The sequence below is a fragment of the Triticum urartu genome, chromosome 4A (assembly GCF_056163025.1).
Source record: "Triticum urartu cultivar PI428250 chromosome 4A, HENAU_Tu73, whole genome shotgun sequence".
NCBI classification, from domain to species: Eukaryota; Viridiplantae; Streptophyta; class Magnoliopsida; order Poales; family Poaceae; genus Triticum; species Triticum urartu.
The window spans coordinates 513,685,954-513,705,306 of NC_141876.1; the positions used below are offsets into that span (position 1 = coordinate 513,685,954).

At 46.1% G+C, this 19,353-nt stretch overlaps 1 protein-coding gene, 1 long non-coding RNA gene and 1 other non-coding gene across 4 annotated transcripts; 2 read left to right on the top strand and 1 right to left on the bottom strand.

The window, feature by feature from the left end:
• Window positions 1-264: 264 nt before the first annotated feature.
• On the top strand, window positions 265-1,817 carry LOC147976357 (uncharacterized). The gene has a single exon (XM_087519761.1). The coding sequence runs from the start codon at window positions 305-307 to the stop codon at window positions 1,751-1,753; it is 1,449 nt and encodes a 482-aa protein (XP_087375887.1). The 5' UTR covers window positions 265-304; the 3' UTR covers window positions 1,754-1,817.
• Window positions 1,818-9,952: 8,135 nt separating this feature from the next.
• TRNAG-CCC (transfer RNA glycine (anticodon CCC)) lies at window positions 9,953-10,023 on the bottom strand. The gene has a single exon. It is a non-coding gene; the product is annotated as a tRNA-Gly (tRNA).
• A 4,943-nt stretch (window positions 10,024-14,966) lies between these two features.
• On the top strand, window positions 14,967-18,593 carry LOC125551142 (uncharacterized). Of its 2 annotated transcripts, none has more exons than XR_015601461.1 (4): window positions 14,967-15,346; window positions 16,015-16,338; window positions 16,815-17,188; window positions 18,296-18,593. It is a non-coding gene; the product is annotated as an uncharacterized LOC125551142 (long non-coding RNA). The 2 variants fall into 2 exon arrangements; XR_007302211.2 differs by having other exon boundaries at window positions 14,968-15,346; window positions 17,039-17,188.
• Window positions 18,594-19,353: the final 760 nt, after the last annotated feature.

Here is a 19,353-nt window from a genome sequence, read left to right on the forward strand (position 1 = left end):
GTGAGTCGTCATCGGCGGTGATGGTTCCCGTCCGGCGGCACGACAAGGGGCCTGTACCCAAATATGGTGAGTTCGTTTCCGGCTCATACCTCTCCTCTGGCTGTTGTTAGTAGGGAAATATTGTTTATTGATTTGGAGCCTTTTCATGATCATCAATTTAGTTCAAGTTGGTACTGATTTGGTTAGGGTTTGGATGCAGCCGTAGGGTTTTTGAACGGATAAACTGAAAATTTTGTTTTTCCTTTGTTTGACAGCACACGAAACTGATCACTTCACTGCAGAGTTCGTTCAGGGTGGATTTTTCATGGGGATAGGAGGCAATAGGTCCTATGTTAATGGAAGGAAGGTTTGTTATGATTATTGCGAGGCTGACATGACATGTATGGCCATGTTTGATGAGTTAATTGAGACATTGGGTTATGAAAGGAAAGCAAGTATTAACACGTACTTGTTGCTGCCTGGTATGCAAATCAATGAAGATGGTCTTCGATTGTTATCAAAGGACAGCGACACAACCTGCATCAGGGCAATGGTTAGAGAGGGACATAGGTTTCTCATGTTTTATCTTGAGCATGGGGATAACATTACCACAGAAACATGGGATGTTGTTATTGCAAACCCCACCCCTCAATTGCATGATGTTATCAGGCCTATGAAGTGCAACAGAGAGCAGGAGCATGAGAGTGTTTTGGAGCAGAGCAATGTGCCATACAGTCATGTTGATGAGGGTACAAAAGAAGGGACAAGTACATGCAGAGTGAGAGGAAAAACAGAGAAAGAAGATGACGCGGGCAGTGATGATGAATCGTCTGACTCCGATTATGCTCCATCATTAGTAGATAGTGACTATGATCTAGAGGATGGTGATGAAGATTTGTTCATTCACAGGAAGCAGAATGGTGCGGAGAAGGAATGGAAAGGGAAAGGAAAAGAAGTTGTAGAAGATGACATTTCTGAAGATGATAGACTGGACCTTCCAGATTCAGATGAAGAAGACATGAAATTCAATTTCAAATACTTTACAGAGGCAGATATGAATGAGCCAAAGTTCCATTTGGGTCAAGTGTTCTCGTCTATTGATCAGTTGAGGAAAGCAATTAGAGAGTACAGCTGCAAAGAGAGGTTGAACGTAACATTTCCGAAGAATGACAAAACTAGACTTGGAGCTAAATGCAATGATGGATGTCCCTGGTATTTGTATGCATCATATGACAACAGGACACAATCAATTATGATCAAGACATTCATAGATGAACACACTTGTTGCAAGAAGTGGCAAGTAAAAGCTTTTACTGCCAGATATATAGCTCATAAGTATGTGGAGAAGATCAGAGCAGATGAGAAAATGACACTAAAGGGTTTAGGGTCACTAGTGCAACAAGAATGGAACATGAAAGTCAAGAGGGGAAAACTTGGTAGAGCTAGGAAAATTGCACACAACATAATATATGGAGATGAAATTGCACAATACAATAAGTTGTGGGACTATGGGCATGAGTTGAGGAGATCTAATCCAGGCAGCACTTTCTTTGTTGAGCTTGCCAATGATGGTCAATTTAGGAAATGTTACTTCTCATTTGATGCATGCAAGAGGGGTTTTTTATCATCTTGTAGGCCAGTTCTCTTTCTTGATGGAACCCATTTGAAGACCCAATTTGGAGGCATTCTCTTGACAGCTATTGGAATGGACCCCAATGATTGCATCTTTCCAATAGCTTTTGGTGTTGTCGAAGTTGAGAATACCAAAAGTTGAAGATGGTTTTTGACTGCATTGAAAGAAGACTTAGGCATTGCGAACACCTCGCGATGGAGCATTATGTCAGACAAGCAAAAAGTAAGATCATATGTCTCATGTATTTTATTAATGCTCACATGCATTTTATTGTTCTAATAAATTCTACATGCTTACATAGTTTTATTATCATATTTAATTCGGCATGCTTACATTGCTTTATCTCAACCAGGGATTAATTAGGGCTGTTAAGGAACTATTTAGTGACTCGGAGCATAGATTTTGTGTTAGGCATTTATGGCAGAATTTCACAAAAAACTTCAAAGGTGAAATCTTGAAGAACCAACTGTGGAGATGTGCAAGAAGTACTACAAAAGGTCAATTTAGGGCCAACATGGATCAGATGCTTATTTTAAATAAAGAAGCTCATGATTGGTTGGATGAGTTAGATCCGAAAACATGGGTTAGAGCTTCTCAAAATGAATTCCCTAAGTGTGATGTGCTATTGAACAATAATTGTGAGGTGTTCAACAAGTACATCTTAGAAGCAAGAGAAATGCCCTTCCTAAGCATGGTGCAGACAATAAAGGGGCAGATAATGGCAAGAATTTATTCGAAGAAGGAAGAAGCAGGGAAGTGGCATGGCAAGATATGTCCAAAAATTAGGAAAAGACTTGAGAGGCATGTGGAAGCTGCTAACACATGCACTGCTGACCCAGCAGGACTTGGGATATTCCAAGTTAATGATAGAGGTGCTGATTTTGAAGTGGACATCAAGTCGAGGACTTGCAGCTGCAGGAGATGGGATTTGACTGGAATTCCATGTTGTCATGGAGTGGCTGCTTGTAGGCATGAAAAAAATACCTCCTGAAGAAATGGTGCACTCATGCTACTCCATTGAGACATATTTGAAAGCATATGAGCATATTATCATGCCATGCAGAGATGTGGCTGAGTGGCAGAGGCTGTATGGCAGAGAAATACTTCCTCCACCAATTCTGAAAAAGAAGGGAAGAAGAAAGAAAAACAGGAGGCAACAACCAGAAGAGAAAGAAGGTAGGGCAGGGAGAAAAATGGGTAGAGGAGGGGTTGTTATCCATTGCAGCTATTGTGGTGCTGCAGGCCACAATATTGGAGGATGCACTGATTTCAAGCTTGGTTTGAGACCAAAGAAAAAGGGCAAGATAGTTAGAGCCGAGCCACCAGTTTCCTCTGATTCAGAAAATAAGGATCCTGTCCTAACACAGGTAATATCTCTAATAGTATGTATCATTTCCCATATATATATTTAATTAATTGTGTGTGTCATTTCCCAATGTATTTAATTAATAGCAAGTGTCATTATTAATATAGGAGCAAAATATGCACACCATGGGTTTGAGTCAACCAGAACATACTCCATATGAAGCAGAGGTTATTTCTACATTGATTGTTGAGGTTTGTTTGTATGTGCTTTCTTAGTGACATTTCTGAAATATTTATCTATGCCACATGCATAACTCAAATCCAATATTTAACATTGCAGACGCAGTCACGCCAGAGACAAAATGTGCAGCCAACTGCTTTACCAGAAAATGCTTTCATTCAAGCAAATGTCCAAATGCAGCCCCCTATGCAGGAGACAACTGCCACAATCCATGGAAATGTTCATAGGAAGAGAGAGGTTTTAGCTTTGGCCAAATTGAAGGCAGCTGCTGAGAGAAGGGAGGTTGCGGATCAAGCCAAATTTAATGCAGCAATGGCAAAGCTTAGAGAAGAAGAGAACAAATTAATGATAGCAGCTCAGCGGAGAAAGCAAGAGATGGAAGAAAAGAGGCAAGGTGCTGAAGAGAGGAAAAAAGCAATACTGGAGGAGAAAAAGTTAGCAGCCGAGGCAAGAAAAAGAGCTGCTAAAGAAAAAAAAGGAAAGCTCAAGAGGAGAAATTTGCACTTGCCGAGGCAAAAAGGTTAGCTATGCAAGCCAAAAAGAGAGAAGCACTAGAGGCAAAGCAAAAGAGGTCGGAAGAAAAAAAAAAGAATTCAAGAAGAGAAGAAGAGAGAGGCAGAGCAAGCATATGAAAGGGAGGAAATGAATTTCCTGTTCATGCAACAAGAGGAGCAAGAAAGGCAGCAGAGATGGAAAGAATATCAGCAGCAAGAGGAGAAAGCAAAGCAAAAGGCCTGTGAGGAGCAGATGCAAGCAAAAGAAAAAACATGCGAGACAGAGGTTAATAGGGTTCAAACTACTCCAGTAATGGAAGAGGAGGTTAATAGGCCTCAATCATCTACAACAAGGAAAGCCTTTGAAGAGAAAAAAAAGCTAGATGATATGGCAGCAATGAGGTTAAGAGCTGATGAGGAGAGGTATAGGGCATGGCTGCAAAAAGAGAAGGAAATGGACCAAGCAAATGGTCAACAAGGCACTTCCAACAAAAGAAGTCTTCCAAGCCAGCAAAACACTCAATTTAAGATGCCAAGAAAAGTTAGAATGTTTGATTATTTCAAGTAGTAGTCTAGTTCATGTGATGTGCCAAATTCAGTTTCTTCTGAACTATTATGTAGTTGAAACCATGTTTATTTTTCCACATGATTATCTTATGTTCATGATCATGGTGCCTAGAATGTAATGATCATCTTATTTTGGAGGATATTTGGAAAACTATGACATTTCGTTTCCTGAGATTTTCAAATTTCCTATGATATTTTCTGTCCTCAGATTTGCATATTCCCTGTGATATGTTCATACATTGCCCAGTTTCTATTAACATTGCATCTTTATATATCTAAATCATGTAGAAAATGCAGTGCAACACCAAATGGTACAGCACATAACCATATAATGCCTGCACTATGCATATACATGTACTGTTCATGCTCATACATTGCCCAGGTTCTATGAACATTGCCCAGGCTCATGTCTAAATTATGTAAAAATTGCAGAGAATGACCATATGTAACAGCACATGACCATATAATGCTTGTACTGTTCATACATACATATATATAATCCATGTACTTTATCCTGCACTTGACATGATCAAATGGCACATCACAGTACCAATTCCAGGAGAAAATACACAGCATACATGACCAAATGGCACCTGACCAAATGGCAAAGCTCTAATATAGCCCAGCTCACAACACAGTATATCACATTAGAATTTTTGTTCAAATTACAAAGCTCATGTAAAAACAAGCACAGATCACAACTATGAAATTACCAAAAGATTACACACACCCCAGATCATCTAACTTAACTAACAACATTTCAAACAGGATGGTAACAAACATCCCAATGCCATTACACAAGCCAAAGTACTAAACTTCAGTACTGTCCAGACTTGACACGCCTCCAACAACTCCCGCGTTCTCGTCGGTGACGCCGGAGCAGGCGGCGACCATCCTCCTTGCCAGCATTCCAACCTTTGGCAGAGGCACCACCACCTTGAGCACCTTCCGATCGATACACGAGTCACGCAGCAATGCATTAACCTGCAATTCCCACCTGTCAGAGGGCAGCTCGATGTCAATCAGCTTGCCGTGAAGCTCCTTCAGCACGCCCATGCGAAGTCCGGCTCACACGCACCGTCAGGGAGGCCTTCATTGCGGGTGCGGCTCGGCTCCGGCAGAAGACATGGTGGCTCTCCGCGGCGCCACACCTGCTGCGGGAAACCCACCCGTGCACGTTGACGGTGGAAGGTGGAATCGCAGGCGCGGGCCACTGTTGGGCTAGCTTTGCCTCCGCCCGCACAGGAAGCGGCGCTCATGCTCTAGCCGGGGCGGGTGACGGCTGGGACAGCTTCGCCTCCGCCCGCATAAGAAGGAAGGGGCCGGCGCAGGCTGGGACAACACTGCCTCGGCCCGAAGGACTCCTACTCTTGTCGGGGCCGGGAACGGAGCTACCGGAGGTCGCCGCCGCCGCCGCCGGCGGCGGCCGTGGTTCTAGGGTTAGCGATTTCTATCTAATTTTGGGGATCGAATTAGGGGATTTTCTCTTTTCTCGCTCGGGTTAGGAGAAACTGAATCGGCCCGCGTCGGCTTGTGCTGATGTGGCAGGACATGTAGTCGTGTACGTACGTGGGCCTGTCGCAGGACCGTCGATGGACCAGTTTCGCAAGTAGCAGGATCATAACGAAGCAACGCGTAAGTTCCAGGACCGTTCTGGACCAAAACCAGCGAGTACAGAGACTGTACGTGCAATTCACTCGACGAGATTAGTAGATTGGTGATGTCAGGTGTGGTGTCGCAGGTGTTTCCGTTCCCGTAAAGTCACGCTTGCACCAGGCAGTCCTGGGACAGTGGGACGAGACGAGATGGGCACGTCCCGTGTGGACGAGGTCAGCGCCAAGCGCCAATCGCCAATCGCACTGTTGAGATGGCCCGAAATCAGTGCGCTAGCCGATCACAGACTAGTTATCAATCAGTGGCGCAAATTAAACAACACGGGACAGAACAAGGAGGTGTACAAAACCCAGCAGTTGTCAGCTAAAAGTATTGGTTGTGCTGATAACGTAGTCCTAACGATCGATAACTTACAGCGAACTAACAAAATCATACACAAATTAAAAAACCCTAGAAAAATGATACACTAACTTATCTAACAGCACGTTTTGATACATTTTTTCGTTCATCATAACGGTGCACTGTCGTCGCTGTTAACTGCGTCTACGTGACCGTTTTGCTCTCCCTCTACCCTGTGTGGGTCCCAATCGTCAGTGGGACAGCGACAGCGAAATAAAATCAAAGAAAAATACAACTAGTCTGCGGGTTTCGAAACGGAGACCGACCAACCTACCACACCATTCTACCGCCCACGTTAAAAAAGAGGCAGACTGGTACTCGCTTTTTTTTGACTGTTTTCGTTTTTTTATTTGTTCTTTTTTGCTTGTTTTTTTTTCTTTTATCTTTTTTCAGAACTTGGGTATTCTTCGGGTTTTTCACTTTTTATTTTACATATCTCTTTTTTATGTACCCTTTGCAATATAAGGTGAACTTTTCTTCAATATGGTCGACTTTTTTTCAATATACAGTGCACATTTTTTTCAAATACACACCGGACTTTTTAATATGTGATCAATTTTTGTAAATACACACTAATCATTATTGTATAAATGCACACAAAACATTCTGAATATATGATGAATAATTAGTTATACACATTGGCCATTTTTTATGTCACATTGCCCGCATTTAAAGCGCACGCGCTGGCGGCCCCACTTGGCAGCCACCCGGCCGAGCGGGTCGTCGTCCTTTTTAATGTGGAAGCCATCGACCGGCGAGTCCACACTTTCACTCCCGACGACGCTTGCGTCCTCGGAACCTCACACACTCAGCAAGCCAGAGTTTCGGCCGCCTTCTCTCTTTCACCTCGCCGCCGGCACCATGGGCTGGCATTGGATATTTGGATCCCCGATCACAAGGGAAAGCACGAGCGCGTACGAGGCCGGCTCGTCTTCCGGCCGCCGCAGCCGCTCCACCCCTCCTCAGAGCCCGTCGCGGGCGCGCTCAGCCAGCCGTGCGCGCGCTCTCAGCCTGCTCCGGTCACACGGGCGTCCGCGTGTTCGCGGCCTGACGCCCATCCCTTCCCCCTCGCTGTCCCCACCACCACCACCTCCGATGACCAACAAGGAGGAGGTGGAGCTCATGAGGCGGGTGCTGGAGGACTCCATCCGCACCCATGATGAAGCCCAATGGGAGGGCCTCGAACATATGATGGCTCTCTCCACGACTGGCGACATCACCATCCTGGAGCTTGACCCCGTGGTCAAGGAGGAGGCCATGGAGGACCACCATGGCTAGTCCTGGTCGTGGACAGAGACGATGCCGTGCACGCCAAAGTACTTGTCCGTGTCGCCCGTGTGGGTGGGCGCCGACATGTGGTCACCGTCGCCACAACGGCCAGAGGTTGTGCACGCGCCACCGCAGCCGCCTCCGCCCTGCAAGGGCCGCCAGGCCATCTCCGGTAGCCACCACCGTACGTCGACCTCAACAGGGACGACGACGAGGACGGCGATGGCATCGAGGCAGCAAGTCATTTTTTAATTTTAAGTTAAGTTTAATGTGCGGTCGGGACTTGTTTAAACGGTTTAAAGATTATCATACTGTTTAATTAAGTTTATTAGGATGATTTTAAATGTATGTCCGGTTTTTTATTTTATTGCAAGCTGGACAAAATGCGATGGGCGTGTGATTCAGTGCCCTAGTAGGCGGAGGGACAAAACCGGACACGGCCGTCCGTTTCCCCGGCCCAAACAAAAATCTGGACATCCATTTAAGGTCAACGGTTGAAGTTGGCCTAAGGGTCTGATATCTTGTGAATGAATTGCATTGTGTATTCATTATATGGGATGAAATTTTGTCTTCACGATAGGGCAGACTGGACCTGTACAGTATTTGTCTAGTACACCGTATATTGCAAAATGGTATATAAAAAAGAAATGTGCAAAAAAAAGCCGAAGAATCCCAAGTTAGCGTATCATTTTTCTGGGTTTTTTTAGTTTGTGTATGATTTTGTTAGTTCGCTGCAAGTTCTTGTACAACAGATGTAATTAACTCTTTTCAATTAGATCGACAGCGCACTGTTCTGCACGGAGTACTTGCATTTCCGTTGGGCAGCGCGTGCAATGGGTGCCACCGCCTCACCTGATCGCCAGCACATTCAAAATGTGCAAATGGCGCGTTCGTTGCCATTCGGCTCAAGTACTTGGGCATATGCTGCATCCTTTTTTTTTTTTGCGAAAACTGCAATGTATTACTCAATCACAGGTTCAGTACAGTCTGTTGTTACTAACTCCAGCACCTCTGGAGGACCTGATCCAATCCAAGTCAAAGTCGTACCCTGAACTCTACCAAAAGTAGTTAGACTGTCGCTGGCCTTATTTTGCGACCGCGAAACATGAGTAATATAAGATTGCCGAAGAGTAAGAAGGTATCTAATCTCATTAACTAAAGAAGCATACGCTGAACGGTTCATATCCCCACCAGTGGTCATGGCCACCATCATAGCAGAATCCACCTCAATAGCAATAGGTAGATCGGAACGCCGAATAGACGATGATAGTCCCTCCATGCAGGCGCAAAGTTCTGCTTCAAGAGTATCTCGACAAGAGAATAAGGCTCTACATGCAGAAAAAATAATCTCACCCGAAGAATTCCTCAATATCATTCCAGCTCCGGCAGCATAAGTCGACACAAAGGATCCATCCGTATTGATTTTACCCAGCCCTGCGCTAGTTTCTCCCACCTTCGACATAACGCGTCGGTCTTTGGAACTGGAGGCGCACGATTCAAAGTAACAGAACTCTTTCCTTTCACCGGATCCATGTGCGTGTTGGTACGAACAGCAAACAGAGAACCTAGGTAGGATTGTAAGAAGCGAATAGAGACTTTCATAGGAGGTAGGACTGTATGCTGCATCCTTGATTTTCTGCGAGTATATATATAGTACTAGCAGCACACGCGCACGACCGGATAGATTCTAATTCCAAGGCTTATCCCAGACGGGCCTGCCTGTATCCATCCACCTTCCAAGCTTCCACCGCTCACGGCCTCACTCACGGCGCGGCTGATCGCTGTCGTTCTCGATCTGGACGCGACCGCGGACGAGCTGGAAGGAAGGAGGTCCTGGGCACGTATCCCTCTGAACCAGACGCCACCGCCCGCCGGTCGCCGTTTTGTCAACGTGGATGGATACGTACGATACGGGGAGCAGAGCAGTACAGACAGGCAGAGCGGTCGCATCGGCAAGCAGCAAGGATTTCTATTTGCGACGATGGCCATCTATCTCGTTGGATGGACGGAACCATCGGAGATGGTTCGCAAGAAGGAAAATTGCGTGCGTTGCGGTGCGGTGCGCCAGCTGGGGTGGGAGGATTTTGTGTGTTGCACCTCTGCGCCGATCCAGAGCCATGGAACCAGCGGTGCTGCGTTGCGACGAAGCCGGAGGCTCGCGAGATTGGCGATGTGAGTTGTGGTGTCTTCTTGTCTAAAAAAAAAAAAGAGTTGTGGTGTCTTCTCCCATTTTTTGGCGTGCTTTTCACACCGGCCCAGGCGTATCTTTCTGTCTCAGTAGATTAAACATGCTTGTCTCAAAAAAACTAGATTAAACATGCGTTTCTCAAAAAACAAAAAAGGGTAGATTTAACATGCTTGTCTCCAGAAAAAAAAAGATTTAAACATGCATGAGCATTTAGTGGAAAATTCTTATAGATAGACAAAAACAAAAAAAAGGAAAATAATATATGCGCATCCAGGGAATCGAACCCTGGTCAGTACCGTGGGAGGGTACTATGATACCACTACACCAGATGCGCTTCCATGTTGCTTGCACTCCTGAAGCTTTACTTATCGAAGTGTCACAAGACATGAAAGAGCAACCGCCGCTCATCATGTCAGGCGCTTATATAAGATCATAAAATGTATTTTTGACACGACGACAAGCTCTATATAGATGATTCATGTCTGGGAGCAAATACGATTTCTTATGTTAACGATGCTCGTTGTTTATCTAACACAATATACGTGTGCATCACTGCGTTGCTCTTTGACTCTTTTCGATAACCTCCGATAGAACAACACCCCCTCCACAAAAACAAACGCACCGAGGCGAGCTAGGAAAATATGATGTCTTTATTTAAATCACGTCATATGGATTCAGTATTTTGCATACTTAGGCCAATTTCACTGCGTGACCCCAAACGAACGTCCGTTTTGTCCGGATTCTGTCCGTTTGAGTAGGGCAATGGCGTCGTGTCCGGGCGTGTCTTGGGATACGGTGGCCGTGCGCCCAACTCGCGAACACATCCCGACCGCATCCTGTCTGCATACTTTTTTCTTTGCAAGCCCTGCAACTTTTTTTCATCATTCATTTTTGGTACATGGGAATACATCAACAAATTTTGAATAGAAAAGTAAGACCAAAGAAAATAAGAACCACAATAATACATTTTAGAAGATATCCAACTTCCATAACTGCTCCTGTAAGTTGGATTAGTCTCTCCCCGATGCATTCATTGTTGATCTGCGGAGGAGCCGCCTCCATCTTGCGTGTTTCTTTCTTCTTCGAGTCTAAAGAAGTAGAGGTTGCTTCCTCACATCTAGTTTCGTGTCTAGCCTCTAATCTAGCAACAAGTGCACTTGTCTCACCTACAGCTTCTATGCTAGCTAAAAGTGCACGAACATCTACTAAATTGCGCTCTATCAATATATCGATGTAGTCTTCTTCCCAGTACCAAAACTTGCATCCATTCTACACAACAAAATTTGAAGTTAGCACAACTAGTCAAATCTAGAGCACAAAACCGAAGCTAAAACGAGCACATACCTGAAAGTGCGTTATATCGACTAGAGGGGGGGGGTGAATAGGCGATTTTTATGAAAGTCTTCAAAACGTGGAAGTTATGAAGACAAACAGCAGAGATATGCCTATTACTATGCAACGGAAGTTAGATTATACTAGACAAGCCATGATCAAGTATTCAATAGAGTGAAAGCACAATGACAAAGTAGCTGCAGTGTAATAAGGATCAGGTAGAAAGAAGTTATGAAGCCAAACAAATCATACAGTTACGTTGTGAAGACAAAGGATATAGCAGGTATGTAATGGCTTCACAATGAGTAACAGTAAGTAAAAGGAAGTGAAGATGAAACCAATGACTCGTTGAAGACAATGATGTGTTGGACCAGTTCCAGTTGCTGTGACAACTGTACGTCTGGTTGGAGCGGCTAGGTATTTAAACCTTAGGAAACACAGTCCCGGACACCCAGTCCTGAACACGCAGCTCAGGACACCAAGTCCTCACCGTATTCTCCTTGAGCTAAGGTCACATAGTCCTCGCCCAATCACTCAGGTAAGTCTTCAAGGTAGACTCCCAAACCTTCACAGACTTCGTTCACTGGCAATCCACAATGTCTCTTGGATGCTCAGAACGCGACGCCTAACCGTCTGGAGGATGCACAGTCCTCAAGTGTAATAAGTCTTCAGATCACTCAGACAAGAAGACTTAAGTGATGCCCAATTTACTCTGGCTCTGGGTGGTTAGGGCTTTCTCCTCGCTAGGAATTTTCTCTCAAAGGCTTCGAGGTGTGTTGCTCTCAAACGACAAAAGCCGTGCACTGAAATCTGAGCAGCCAACCGCTTATGGTTGTAGGGGGTGGGCTATTTATAGCCACTTGGCAACCCAACCTGATTTGTCCGAAATGACCCTGGGTCACTAAGGAACTGACACGTGTTCCAACGATCAGATTTCAAACTCACGCGACAACTTTACTTGGGCTACAAGCAAAGCTGACTTGTCCGGCTCTAAACAAGATTCGCTCTCATTGTCTTCACTCGAAGACATAGGTTTTTGGTTTAGGCATCACTTCAATCATTCTGACTGGTTCTCCTGGACCCCACTTAACAGTACGGTGGTTCCTATGACTCAACACAAGAGAAAAAGAATTACGAAAGATCTAAGTCTTCGAGCTCCATTGGTTTCATATCGTGTCTTCTCTTGTCATAGACTTCAATGTGAATATCTTCATATACCACCTTTGACTTCAATGTCTTCATACAATTTTAGGGGTCATCTCTGGTAGTAAAACCGAATCAATGAGGGACTTCTACCTGTGTTATCCTGCAATTCTCACAAACACATTAGTCCCTCAACTAGGTTTGTCGTCAATACTCCAAAACCAACTAGGGGTGGCACTAGATGCACTTACAATACCCCATCGTTTAATCACTTGATAAACACCCGTCTGGGATGTTCCGGCGTTGTAGACACGCGGCGCACGACCATCTTTAGGCAGTGGTCACACTTAATGAGCGGCAACGGTGCGCCAACGAGCTTTTGTGCGTCGGTGTAGATCCGAGCGGCTAGAAGAGGAGCCACTGCCTGCATGTGGCCTTGCGGCCCTGCCATGGCCTTCCGGCCCGGTGCCCGGCCAGTCCATGGCGTGGCGCGGCCTCCCACAGCCCCAAATCCGATCGGCGGGTGCACAAAACAGGTGGCCGTGGTTGGATAGCTCGGGGACGCCGAGGGGAAGGGGAAGGGGCTGGGCGACGGCGCGTCCGAGCTGCACGACTACAATGACAGCGGCGGCGGCAAGAGAAGAGTGGGGAAGAATGGAGAAGAATGGAGGGCGTGCGGCCGGAGGGAGGGAGGGGGGCGGATAGAAAAAGGCGTTCCTGTGCCACCGACGGGCGGGCCAGAGGAGGACACACGCAGACGGCCCGCGCGTCCACGTGCTGTCCGTTTCACCCCCAAAAGCGGCCCGGGATGGTTCGAAAGCGGACAAAAGTCCGTTTGCACCCGCGCGCTGGGCCATCTGGTTCGTTCATTTTACCTCAAACAAACGCACACGAACAGGATAGGATCGCGCGATGGAGTTGGCCTTACACATCCTTTGTTGAAGGCAGCAGCCTCATACTAATAAGTTTCCTATTTCCCACTCGTCTTTTTTTTTGAGTTTTTTCTGCAGTTTTTAACTGACTAATTAGATCTTGACATGTGCATTATTCGGGGATTTGGTTGGGTACGATTTCGGTTTCGCCTTGTGCGATTTTATGGCAACGCGGTCGCTGTTTATACCCACCATATACTCGATACATGTTCCTCCCTCTCTCTCTAGATGACTCCCTTAAAGTGAAGTCCTATGGATAGACTTCTACCGTCCACCGTCTACGCACCGTCAAACCAAGGAAGTGCATTGCATGGTTTCACATCGTCTAATCATAGGTCTCGCGCGTGACCGGCCTGGGATTTCGGCCGGTCGACCTACGCAGAGTACCACCCTTTGAACGGTGCACAAACCGAATTTCATCGAAACGTTTCGCGCTTATATTGCAATCATCAAGGACATCATAACAGTACGTAGCTAAATATTTTTTTCTCTACTCTAAGCATAGTGTATCCATAATCAGACTGTAGGGCGATGTTTTGAATTCCGATTTGCTCGGCAAACCAGAGCATAGACCAGCACGGTGGGCCAACTTGAATTCTGAGGATTTCGTTTTATCAAGGCCCAAAAATGGCAACCCATCGGCCTGAGCCCAGGCCCAGCAAGGCAGCAGCCCGGTCCCAGCTACTTTCTTGCCAATGGATACCCAAGTGATATTGAGGATATCGTTGTGCACTCGTAACATTCCTGACTTCTGGGCTTGGCACCACAAAAAGCACGGTTGCTTCTCAGTAAAATCAGCGTATAATATGCTTGTTGCAACTAGAAACAGAAGGGAAGTATGGCTTGAGGAGGGGCCAGGGCCGTCTAGCTCTAGGGCTGAGGAAGGAGCATGGAAACATTTGTGGAAAACTCAGGTCCCAGGGAAAGTTTGCATGTTCTTATGGCGCCTATCTAAACACTCATTGCCGATAAATGATGTGCGGGCACATCGGCGCATGTCTGATTCACCCTGCTGTGGTCTATGTGCGGCGCGGGACTCATGGCGTCACTCCCTCGTTGAGTGCACTTCTTCGAGAAGCGTTTGGGCTCTAATGAATGAGGAGGTTACACATAAAATCATATCAACAACCGAACCCAAGGCGAAGCAATGGCTATTCACTTTGACGGATTCAATGTCCCACAAAGATTTTGTCCTTGTGGCCGTGACACTCTGGTCGATTTGGTACGCTAGGAGGAAAGCCATCCATGAGGCGATCTTCCAAAGTCCCCACGCCACACATGGTTTTATCATGAGCTTCATCTCTGAACTGGAAGGGATAAAGGGCAGCCAAGAGTAAAGAGGCAGGGTCGTGCCGACGCCCATACATGGAAATTTGAAGCCGAAAAAACCACCAACAGGACACTGCAAAATCCATGTGGATGCAGGAGTCCGGGGAAGGACAGGGGGTGCAGCCGCTGCAGTCTGCAGGGATGAAGGTGGTAATTATCTTGGCAGCTCTGCTCTTGTGATTGATGGTGTTACCGATCCAGCAAGTCTAGAAGCAATAGCATGCCGGGAGGCACTAGCCCTCGCCGAGGACTTGGACATTCATCATTTTGTGGTTGCTTCGGACTGCCAGCAGATGGTGTCGGATATCAGGAGAGAAGGCCGAGGTCCATATGGAGCAATCATCAGTGAGATAAATCTGAAAGTTTCATCTTTCCATTGTACTTTTACTTTCGAAAGTCGTGCTATTAATTATGAAGCACATAGCTTAGCAAAATTTTGTTTAAATAGGGGTCCGGGCAGGCACGGTTGGCTTGGTGCACCTCATGACCCAAGATGTATCCCACTCAATGTGGAATTCCATGAATAAAGTTGGTTTTCCACCCTAAAAAAAGATAAAAAAAATAAAAACCAGTTCCTCTCCTGTCGACAGAGAGGGAGGAGGCGCCCTCGCCGCCACACGGGCACACGGCCGCAGCCAGCGCCGCTCCCCTCCAGGCGTCACCGGTCGGCCGCTGCCTCTGCTCTGGCCCTGTCCTTATCCTCGCCGGCTGTCCCCCACGCTCTGCTGTCCTGTCCCCTGTCGGCTGTCGCCGAGACGCCGACGCCAGCTAGCCCGCTCCCATATCGGCGCCGGCCGGCGGCACGGTCCCCTCCCCTCGCCGGCTCACCTCCAACCTGCAGGGCGTCTGCAGTCCGCACCATTGCTGACTCCTCCGTGGCGCCAGACCGGCACTGCCGACCTACCGTAGCAAGTTAGCAAGGTACAATCGACCTTCCTGCAATTCGGCTTAGAAGATCTGGGAACATGAAGATGAATAGTTGATGCATACAGTGCTCCTGCTTATACTGCCATTGATGTCAATTCATGTTCATGTCAACCATACAATTGAACTTACATACAAATTGATGTCAATCATGTTCATGTCATATTGCCATTGATGCAAATCATGCAATGATGCTTGCTGCTTATATATAATTGAGTAATGAGTAATTGATGCTATTGCTTCCAAATTTGCACATTTGGAATATATTTTCTCAACTGGAATGTCGTGAGACATTTTTTTGAAATAACATACGAACTTTATTCAACCGAGATAACCGATATATCGTTTGTGAGGAATGGTACAATTCCATTCATAGGCTCCTCAAACCAATCAACAGTACAAGAAAATCTAGCCAACCTAGCAAGTTCGTGCACAACCTTATTTTCTTCTCTATTATAATGTTCGAACCTAAATATAGGAAAATCACAAGCCATTAAAATAGAATCATCAAAAACTGCCGCCGCCGCTCCTGCCGACCGTCCGCCATTATTCATGGTTTCAATGACCTCCAAATTATCAGAATTAATAACGAGGCGATTGCTTCCCGCCTGAATATTTGTGTTAGTGTTATTCTTTTGCTGAATATTGTATGACACTTGGATTAGGTCTCTTGGCCTTGCGTGGAGGGAGGGAGAAGGGATAGAGGAGGAGTCCGGCGCATCTGGATCGGCGACGCCAAGCTTACTTTCTCCGCTCCACGCATCCTTCTCCACCTCCTCCCCGCGACCCCGGCGGTGCTATATCACGCGGTCGTTGCGAGGAGGTGCGCCCCATCCCTCCTTCGTAGCAGCTTCAGCAGGAGGAGGAAGATGGTGGCATCGGTGGCAAACGCCGGGGTGCTCGCGCTCTTCGACGTCGATGGCACCCTCACCGCCCCCCGCAAGGAGGTGACGCTGGAGATGCTCGAGTTCATGAAGCGCCTGCGTGAGGTGAGGCCGAATGTGACCCTGCGTCCTCTCATTTCAGTTTCTCTACCCGTAGGATTGTCAGGCAAGATTGCGCCCTCGTTGATTGCTTCCTTGACCTTCCAGTTTTTCCTTGTGGATGCATCGTGGATGAGTGGCGCAATATCCTTCGGTTTGCGGCCATGAACCCAAGGCGCATCCCAGAAGGGTGTTTTAGCCCCATTCCCAACGGTGATAACGGTGGAGGCATAGAAAAAATTGTAATCCTCTTCATCACATGGGTTTCCCAAGCCCACCCACATTTTGGATGGCACCGTCCACTCAAACCATATCCAACGCAAGCGCAGTGCGCGCGCGAATTTGACGGTGTTTAGCACGCCGAGGCCTCCACGCTCGTAAGGGCGGCAAACTAAGTCCCAATTGACCTTGCATTTTGCTCCAGAGGTTTTGTCTGAGCCAGACCACAGAAAAGCGCGTTGTAACTTGCTTGTGTTATGAAGGGTGCTCAGCGGGACGTGGATAGATGTGATGAAGTAAACCAACAAGGAGGATAGCACAGACTTTACCAAGGTGGTGCGACCAATAGCGGTGATGTTGTTGCCGTCCCATGGAATAAGTTTGGCCGCCACCTTGTCTTCGAGGAACTGGAAGTCTACTCTCTTTAATTTCCAAACCGAAAGCGGAAGACCCAAATATTTCATGGGAAAGGATGCTCTTTTTGCAGGTAGATTTTGAAGGATGGGCTCAAGGTTGAGGTGGTGACATCGAATCGGAACGACCGAGCTTTTGTGGAAGTTGGTGGACAGACCGGTGGCATCTCCAAAACAGTCCAAAATGCCAGCAAGGTTATCTGACAGAACAGTTGGTCATACAGGTATGCTGGTTGTATGTTAGAAGCTATTCTTCTAATGGCTATGAAATCAAGGAGACTTTTATATATAGGACAATCCCTGAATGAACAATTTTGCATGATATGAAAGATTGTAGCTTAGGGCCTGTTCGGCAATGCTCCAGCTCCAAGCTTCCTCAACTCCACCCATAAAGCTGAGGCGAACGCTCTGGCTCCTGGAAGCTGGAATTGAGAAGCTAGCGACCTGTCTTAGTGTAAAAAAGGAGAAGTTGGGGAAGCAGCTCTTTTCCAGATCCGTGAAAGGAAGAAGTTGGAGTTGAGACAAATTACGCTGGGTTGCCACCGCCAAGTGACTCTCAGCGTACCGGTTCGAGTTTCTTTTCCGAACTCTCTCTCACATGCGTTGGCAATTTGTATTGGGCCCCAACCTGGCCTGCCAATCCCGCTAAATGGGCTGGCAGCCCCGTGCGTATTCGACAGGAAGCGGAAGCTGAGTTGCCGAACGCTTTCCAAGTCGCCACCAGAAGCGAGAAGTCGTGCGAGAAGCTGAATTTAGGAAGTTTTGGAGAAGCTAGGCAATTTCAGAACATGCCCTTAATAGGAGATTTCTCGAATGGCTGGTTAATAAACAGGAGAGGCAGAGAGAACATCTTTGAAAAACTTTATATCTCAGATATGAACCTAATGAGCTGTACTGCACAGAGCATGCACATAGCAAACAAAATTATTAGTTGCTAACTGATTTCATATTTGGCATTGTGCTCAAGCATGAGGGCAGTATCGTTAATATCCAACTTCTCTGAATTGTTGATGATCGAGCTGTAGTGGCTGTCAGCAACTACCTTTTCACCATCATATTTAATCATCTGGAGCGGTACATTTTCAAGTCACATTTGTCCCTGAAGAGGGCACCTCAGGCTGTAATGGAGGACTGAACCGAGTAAACAATAGGGCATCAATACTCCTTCAGAAACATTGCACAACTCCCATTATGATTTAGTTGCGAAACATTACTCTGTTAGTCCACTTGTTAGTGAGACTAATCTGGTTTCTGGCTCAGTTTTTTTAGCTGAGCCCAACTCATGATTTATTTATCGGTATTTGGTGCTGACTGACCATTTACCTGTGCAGTTACCAGCCCCGACGACACGGTGCAGCAGTGCAGATCTATCTTCCTGTCAAAGTGATCGCCAGACTATCGTCCAAAATAAATTTGTGTTCTCCACACCCCCTCGAATGCTCACTCTTTTGGAATAGTTCCTCAGTAGATAGATCTCCCTTTGAACTCTTACATTTTTTGCATCCCTCCCCTTTGGGAGCAATTTCTCATCATTGTTATTGTAAACAGAACTGTATTGGTACACATTCACAAACAACGGATTTTGTATGCATGCATTTGGCGCAAATGTATGAGGGCATATTTGGTCCATGAGGGAGCCCGCGCCTCTGTTGTTTGTTTTTATGGAAGAAAAAGAGTTAGTGGTTTGAAAGGGTAGTTGGTGAGTGAGAGTTTTTGTGTACCTAGCAGATTCATGGAGTTTTGTTGGTGTTTATTCCATTTGTCACCTACTCCCTCCGTACCAAAATATAAGACGTTTTTGTAGTTTAATTTGAACTACAAAAACCTTTTATATTTTGGTACAGAGGTATAGTAGTAGATATCTCATTTTATTAGTACAACTTTGTACTAAAGTTAGTACGAAGTTAAGACACTTATTTTGGGATCGAGTGAGCATGTCTTTGCAGCGTCTAAAATTTTTGTTTAGGGTAGTTAGATTACCGTTGGTTATATTTCTAAGCGGGGGAATAACTTTTAAGCAAGAGAATAATCTGAAGGAGACCTGTGTGATACGCATATACCTAAATGGAATAATGGTACATATATATAGTCACGAATCTGCATTAGCAACGGTTAAATGCTTGCGGCGAGAATAGTCACGAACATGCTAGCTAGGTGGACCACTTTGTTTCTTTCTTCTGCTGCTTGTTGGTCTGGACGATGATATCTGCTTCTATTGCGTGAAGAGTTGCTGCCGGCTGAGCTGAAAACATAGATTCAGTCGGCAGTTTTCTTTATCCTGAGACGACTTGGAACATTGACTACCTCATCCGTCCGGAATTAGTTTACGCTCAAATTGATAGTGTGTATGTGCAGATAGTGTGTTCATATAAGCTCAGAGCATTGTCAG